At 37.7% G+C, this 7,877-nt stretch overlaps 1 protein-coding gene across 1 annotated transcript; it reads right to left on the bottom strand.

Annotated features, from left to right (window-relative positions):
- Window positions 1-2,482: 2,482 nt before the first annotated feature.
- Window positions 2,483-6,720, bottom strand: LOC140977630 (uncharacterized). The gene is made up of 5 exons (XM_073442379.1): window positions 6,399-6,720; window positions 4,948-5,798; window positions 4,613-4,833; window positions 4,369-4,505; window positions 2,483-3,111 (listed from the first exon to the last, which is right to left on the bottom strand). Exons 1-5 carry the CDS (start codon window positions 6,718-6,720, stop codon window positions 2,483-2,485), a joined length of 2,160 nt encoding a protein of 719 aa, XP_073298480.1.
- Window positions 6,721-7,877: the final 1,157 nt, after the last annotated feature.

The following is a 7,877-nucleotide window of genomic DNA, read 5'->3' as shown; positions in this document are numbered from 1 at the left end:
TCGGTTGGTTGGTTCTTGCAAAACCAACAATTTAAGCTAGGAAGAAACCTTGCACCTTTTCTGGAATTGCTCTCGGTTCTTTGCTACTGAATCTTTGAAGAAATGAAGACAATTGATATATATATCTTGCATGCCATATCATACGTGTCTTTCTCTAAATTTTCGTGCATTACAATCGGCGCTCGGGCGGTAGAACTTCATCGCTCGAGTGCGAGATGTTCTGTCCGCGCACAATCTTTGTTCTACATTGGCGCTCGGGCGGTCAAAAGTTACCGCTCGGGCGCTGCATGTTCTGTTCGAATGCTACACTTAGCATGCACTGGCGCTCGGGCGGTCGTTTCCTACCGCTCGGGCACCAACTTTTCTGTCCGAGGCTTCTTGCCATTACAGTGTGAGTGTGTATAAAAGTTCTAAGTTCCAATATATTTTTCATTTTCCAAATTATGAGTGATGTTTTTAGTGTTGATCAAAAGAAAGTTCATGGAAAGCTAAATCAATTATGTAAAGGTGAAGAGGATGAATTCTTGGTGAAGTAAGATTGTTTATATTTTGTATATTCTTTCTTTATTTCTTTTCATTTTGCTAATTTATTTTTAATTGTAGGTATAAAAATGAATTATTTGTTGTTAAATTTACATCAAATGCTTGATACCATTGAAGTGGTTATCTTGATTTGTTGTTTAATTTTGATACATTAAATATTTCATCAATTATTATTGTTATATTATATTATATATATATATATATAATTATATCATATATTTCATTTAGACGATAGCGTGGCTCTGCCGGTTGTTCTAAATGAAATATAATGATTTAATTTAACATTTATTTTATGCAGTTATACATTTATATAGTTATATATATAATCATAGGTACCATATATAAAATATCGGTGAATTGGTATTTTCTATAGTGTGAACTATATTATATTAGGTGTGTGTTTAAATATTTAATTTTCTTATAACCATTATTCATGGTGGTTTCCTTTGTTTTACTTTTAGTTAAACAATATTGCATAAACCAAGAATAAATCCTCGAGCCTTGACAAAATTTATAATTTGTAAACTTCGTTCTTGCATTTGGTAATCTATAAAATAATAAATTTAAACTTAAAACAACCTGTCTGTGGATCGATCTCGTACTTACGAAATATATTACTTGCAGACAACCTATACTTGGGTGAATTATAATTTAAGTAGTAGCAAGTTTTTGCCGAGCCCGAACCCTCCCGACCTTCACTAGACCACCCAAAAACCTAGCTTAGACCACCATAGAAAAGCCTTGACCCTCCACACAGCAGCTGATCGCGGTCGCACCCTATGCGCATGGGAAGAGTCCATGCGATCATGGACTCTTACACATACCTGCTAACCATGCCTTCCTAACCCTGAACCGTGACCCTCATCGAGCCACCCTGGCTGAGCCCCCGGCGCATAGCCCAAAAGCCGAACCATCTTCCCTCGGTTATGGCTAGGAAACCCTAGGCGTGTGCCTCCTTATCCCACACATTTCCAGCACTCCTTTCCATACTAATTTGTCCATGTTACATTCATGAAGCATCCTATGTTGGCAGGGTACTCGTTGGAAAGCATAACACGTACATATATACGTAAAAACTTTGAAAACTTTAAAAATAATCGTCAAAACGTTACGCGATTTGAACTCCAATATTTTTCATGCAAAATAAACAAAAATGCATATTATGGATTGATTTATGCGTGCCTTTGCATTTAGAAACATGAATTTGCGTTTAGAAACGTGCCTTTGCATTTTATAATGCTCGAAAATACGATCGTCGGTGTGGGGTGCTAGGAAGAACGAACGGACGACGAAGACTCCTTTTTTTATCCTCTTAAAATTTTGAAAATAAGTGTGTGACGTGTGTGAAGTGTTTTCGGCTGGTATGGGTGCTAGAAGACCTTGATTTTATTTTTATAGATTTTAATTTGCATGATAATGGGATTAATGTTTTGGGCTTTCAAGTTTAGGAGCAATTGGGCCTACTCATCCTTGACAAATTAGGCCCAATAACACCTATTTAATTGAAAAATAAAAGTGTATAAAAATTAGTTTTCAAAAATAATGCATTTGATATTTTAAAAGTCCCTCGTTTGCCCAAAACCGGCATCGGGGATAAAATCGAGCTCGTCTCGTAAAATAATTTGAACTCTATCATTTTTGAAAAAAATTAATCATATTAATAAGCCTTGAAAATATTTATTGGAAAATATTTATTTTGTCTTGGTCGTCTCCGGTTTTTTTCCCCAGCATCTTATCGAATATTCGGGTAAAATCCTTAAATTTCATAATATCATACACTTTAAATATTTAAGCATGTAGAATATATCAATTATGTATTTAAAATAAATTAAGTAAAATAAATATGCAATTTAAATCATTTGCATGCATATGATTTACGTGGATTGGCTTTTGGACGTTACAAATCCTCCCCCCATTAAATAAAATTTCATCCTCGAAATTAAGACGTACAGAATAATTCGGGATAGCAATTCCTCATCTCTGATTCCGTATCCCAACTGGCTTCTTCCTCCGAGTGATTTAGCCATTTGACTTTGACCATTTTTATCAGCTTGTTTCGCAACCATCTTTCTTGTCTACCCAAGATTTGAGTAGGCTTTTCCTCATATGACAGGTTTGGTGTAAGTTGTAATGGTTCAAAGTTCAGTACTTGTGAGGGGTTTGACGTGTACTTGCAGAGCATCGATATGTGGAAGAAAATTTGAACTTCTACTAGATTAGGTGGCAACGCCACTCGATATGCTAATGCTCTCACTCTTTCGAGTTTCTCAAATGGTCCAATGAATTTTTGACTAACTTTGCCTTTCTTGCCAAATCTCATGACACCCTTCATTGGTGTTATTTTCACATATACATGATCACCGATTGAAAACTCGAGATCTCGTCTTCTTTGGTCCACGTAGCTCTTTTGTTGACTCTGAGCAGTTTTCATTCTTTCTCGGATCATGGCTACCATTTCTGCGGTATGCTGATCAATCTCGGGTCCTAATGTAGCTCTTTCTCCTACCTCGTCCCAATGGATGGGTGATCTACACTTCCTTCCGTATAGTGCCTCGTATGGAGTCATTCCTATAGATGAATGATAGATGTTATTGTAAGTGAACTTCACTAAAGGTAGTTTCGATTCCCAACTCCTTTAGAAATCAATCACGCATGCTTGGAGCAAATCCTCAAAGATTTGTATGACTCTCTCTAACTGACCGTCAGTCTGAGGATGAAATGCGGTACTGAATAATAGCTTAGTCCCCAATTCAGCGTGTAGACTCTTCCAAAATGATGAGGTGAAACATGTGTCTCGGTCCGACACTATAGACACTGGAATACCATGCAGTCTAGCTATCTCTCGAATGTATAGCTCCGCATACTAAGTCATGAAAAAAGTCGTCTTTACTAGTAGAATTGTGCAGATTTAGTAAGGCGGTCTACTATTACCCAAATGGCATTGAGTCCTTTCATTGTCTTTGGCAATCCTACCACAAAATCCATAGAAATATTCTTCCACTTCCACTCGGGAATAGGGAGTGGTCGAAGTATTCCTGCTGGCCTTTGATGATCTACCTTCACTTGTTGACATGTTAAGCATTCAGATAAAAAGCGCATAATGTCTCGTTTCATTCCCGGCCACCAATACAAAAGTAGAAAGTCCTTGTACATCTTGGTATTTCCGAGAATAAGGAGTACTATGAGCTTCAGTCATAATGTCAACTCTAAGTGAATCACCACTAGAAACCCATAGTTGATCTCGATACTTAACAATGCCATCCTGGATTGAATATAACATGATGCCCTTCGATTCATCTCGCTGTCTCCATTTCTGCAGTTGCTCATCATTAGACTGTCCGGCTCGAATTCTATCTCATAGAGTGGAATGTACAGTCAATGTATTGAGATTAGGGGCCTCTCCTCTAGCATAAACTTCAAGCTCGAAGCGTTGAATTTCCATTTGTAAAGGTCTCTGTACTGATAAATGTTCCAAGACTGTCCCCTTTCTACTCAAAGCATCCGCAACTACATTAGCTTTGCCGGGATAGTAGCTAATGTCACAGTCGTAGTCTTTGACAAGATCTTGCCACCGTATTTGTCTCATATTCAAATCCTTTTGGGTGAATAAATATTTAAGACTTTAATGATCCATAAATATATAGCATTTCTCACCATACATGTAGTGCATCCAAATTTTCAACGCAAATACGACTGCTCCAAGCTGTAGATCATGCGTGGATAATTCTTTCCATGTATTTTCAATTGTGTAGACGCATATGCTATAACTCGATCATTTTGCATGAGAACGGCGCCCAATCCAAGTTTTGAAGCATCCGTAAATACCAAATATTCCCCTTGCGCTGTCAGCATAGCTAAAACTGGCATTGTAGTGAGTGCTCACTTTAACTGATCGAAACTCTTTTGACATTTCGGCCCCCATACAAACTTCACGTTTTTCTTCATCAATGACATAAATGGTACTGCAATGGATGAAAAACCCTTGATGAACTTGCGATAGTAGCCAGCTAAACCCAAGAAATTACGTATTTTCGTCACACTTTTAAGCACCAGCCATTGCTTAACTGACTCGACCTTAGATGGGTCGACCTCTATTCCCTCTTTCGACACAATGTGGCCCAAGAATGCTACCCTCTCCAACCAAAACTCGCACTCGCTGAATTTCACATATAATTTTCGCTCTCGTAATGCTTGCAAGGTCGTCTTCAAATGCTGATCATGCTCCTCACTGCTTTTGGAATAGATCAAAATATCATCGATGAATACAATAATGAACTGATCGAGATACGACTGAAATACGAGATTCATGAGATCCATGAAGATCGCTGGAGCATTAGTCAATCTAAAAGGCATCACTAGAAACTCATAATGCCCATAACGCGTTTTGAAAGTCGTCTTGTGTACATCTGACTCCTTCCTTAATTGGTGATATGCAGACCTAAGATCTATATTTGAAAATACCGAAACACCTTGCAATTGATGAAATAAATCCTCAATTCGGTGCAATGGATACTTATTCTTTACTGTCACTCTATTTATCTCCCTATAGTCGATGCACAAAGTCATAGTTCCATCCTTATTTTTCACAAATAACACTGGCGCGTCCCACGGGGAGAAACTTAGGAGAATAAATCCTTTGTCTAACATATCTTGAATTTCGTCATTTAATTCCTTCATTTCAGTGGGTGCTAAACGGTATGGTGCCTTAGAGATTAACACTGTATCGGGTGGCATGCAAGAAACATCGTTGGGAAATACGTCCGGAAAATCCTTAACTACATCCACATCCTCAATTGATTGACTGTCAATGTTGGGTGCAGATATAATACTAACATAGAATCTCTGGCACCCTTTTTGAATAAGTTTCTTCGCACGCATGCATGAAATTATATTCGGCATTTGTTTGTTTTGTGTCACCTCAAAGATAAATGCCTTCCCATTTTGTGGTCTAATAGATATTGTTCTCTGCCGAAAATCAATAGTGGCCCCATTCAGTGTAAGCCAATCCATACCCAAAATAATATCGAACTCGGGCATAGGTAGTATTATAAGGTTTGCTCGTATAATATTATTTTGTAATTTAATTTCCACGTCTTTAACCATACTACTAGAAGTTATATGTTCGCCAGAAGGAACTGTAACTTTGAATCCCGACTCTACGTCTACTGGTAAGATTACCAATTTCTTCACGAATGATTCAAATATGAAAAAATGTGTAGCTCCATATTCTAGTAAAGCGTAGGTAGCAATTCCCGCTAGCAATATTCGTCTTGGTAAATTATGTATTATTATCGAATGTGGCCATAAAGTTTAGAAATTTTATATCATCTAGGCCCTTCTAGTTTCCCATATTAGCATTTCAATTCTTAATTTTCGAAAATTTACCAATTGGCCCCCTTAAAATTGAAAATTTGCCATTTTATCCTAGAAGATTTCGAAATTGCCAACTATCCCCTTAAGCATTCATAAATTACTAAAAGATCCCTTAAATTTTGAATTTTGCAATTAAGCCCTAGGAATTTCGAAATTTTCTTATTTTTTCCACCACATTTTTTGGAAATTGAAACCTAGACCCTTGGGTTTTCGGAATTAACAGTGGCCCCGAAAATTCGAAATTTTGCATTTAGACCTTGTAAATTTTGAGTCCCTTTTTTTTTAATTTAAATTTGGCCCCTAAAAATCTCGATCTTCTACAATTTGGTCCAAATAACTAGTGTTTGCAAGAATTCAATTTCCTTAATCCATAGAACATGCAATTCTAAGTCATCAAGTTCGTGCATCTCGATTTAATTCTAGCATACATGCTTTTATCTAAAAGAGAAGAGCAATATAAAACATTTATATAATCGGAGTACCTGTAAGAAGTGTAGTGTCTGGCTCCGCTTGTTCAACATGCATCACATATGCCCTTCCATTCGTACGTTGCTTGAGCTTTGGGCAATCGCGAGCCTTGTGTCCCATCTCTCCGCACTTGAAGCACTTGTAGGTGCCCCACATGCACTTGCCGTAATGATGACGATTGCACTCCTTGCATTGTGGCTTCTCAGCTATCTTCGAGACATTTTCTTTAGATGGTTGTCCTTGTGGTTTCGGTCGTCTCGATCGCTTAGATGGTCCCGTATAAGGCTTCTTATTATACTGACTAGCTTGCTGGACACGATTCCTCTTGCCCTGCATCTCCCAATCAATGTCCTTCAGTGACTGCTTGGCTCAAAAAGCTTTAGCAACGACAGTAGTATAATCTATAGGGTCAGTGAGCATCACATCGCGACGGATCATCGGCCTCAATCCATCCAAGAAGTGTCGTAACTTCTCCGCAGCATCATTAGTAACCATGGGCACAAAATGACAACCTCTATCAAACTTCTGCATAAACTCAGCAACAGATGAATCCCCCTGGCGGAGACTCATGAATTATCTCTTAAGACTATAACGGACGTCATAAGTGAAATATTTATCGTAGAATACTCTCTTGAATTCCTCCCATGTCAACGTCGCTCTGCTCCCTCGCACCAAAAGGAAGTGTCACCCTTCAACAGATAGATGGTACAACGAACTCGATCAGCGTCCGCCATATCCATGTAACGAAAAATAACCTCCAAAGATCGAATCCATCCCTCAGCAACAAATGGATCCGTAGTACCAGAAAAATTCTCGGGGTTCATCCTCCTAAAACGCTCATAGATTGCCTCCGGTCGAACCCTAGCAGCATTCCCAACATGCTGCTCTAGTAACTGTGCCATGCTCGCTAATACACGAGCGCTAGCGTCCTAATTAGGAGGAGGCTGTGGACTCTCCTCCTCATGTCTACCCTCACTACCACTGTGAAGAACTCGTCAATGGGAGCATCTCTGTACAATTCGTCCATACCACATAACCAACATGAACTTAATATTTTAAATATCATGCACCTAACCTCTATATCATGCATCATGAAAGCATTAAAAGAATTTTAGCATATAAAATATAAATCAGTAAAAACACGCATACTTGAGATGTGACTTCTTGAGCCTCTCGGAGTTACAATACATGACCTTTGAGGAAAACCTTCGCTCAGATACCAACTGAAACACTTCCCACTACTTTTTACTTTCAATTTCTACTAATTTTTTTAAATTTTTATAAACATTATTTCGAAAATTTATAATTTAAAATAACTTGACATTCCCCTAAATCAAAATAAATTAACATTTGAAATATCAAGTGCATAAAAATCTACAATCGTCAATTAACAAAATTCAACTCCAACCTTTAACATGATCATTATATCTTCAAAATAGAGCATCAAATCTCTAATTAAATCATTAAAAAAAATCTTTTTAAAACTTTATCTA

The sequence above is a fragment of the Primulina huaijiensis genome, chromosome 5, assembly GCF_012295235.1.
Source record: "Primulina huaijiensis isolate GDHJ02 chromosome 5, ASM1229523v2, whole genome shotgun sequence".
Taxonomy (NCBI): Eukaryota; Viridiplantae; Streptophyta; class Magnoliopsida; order Lamiales; family Gesneriaceae; genus Primulina; species Primulina huaijiensis.
This window is presented reverse-complemented; position numbering and strand designations above follow the sequence as displayed.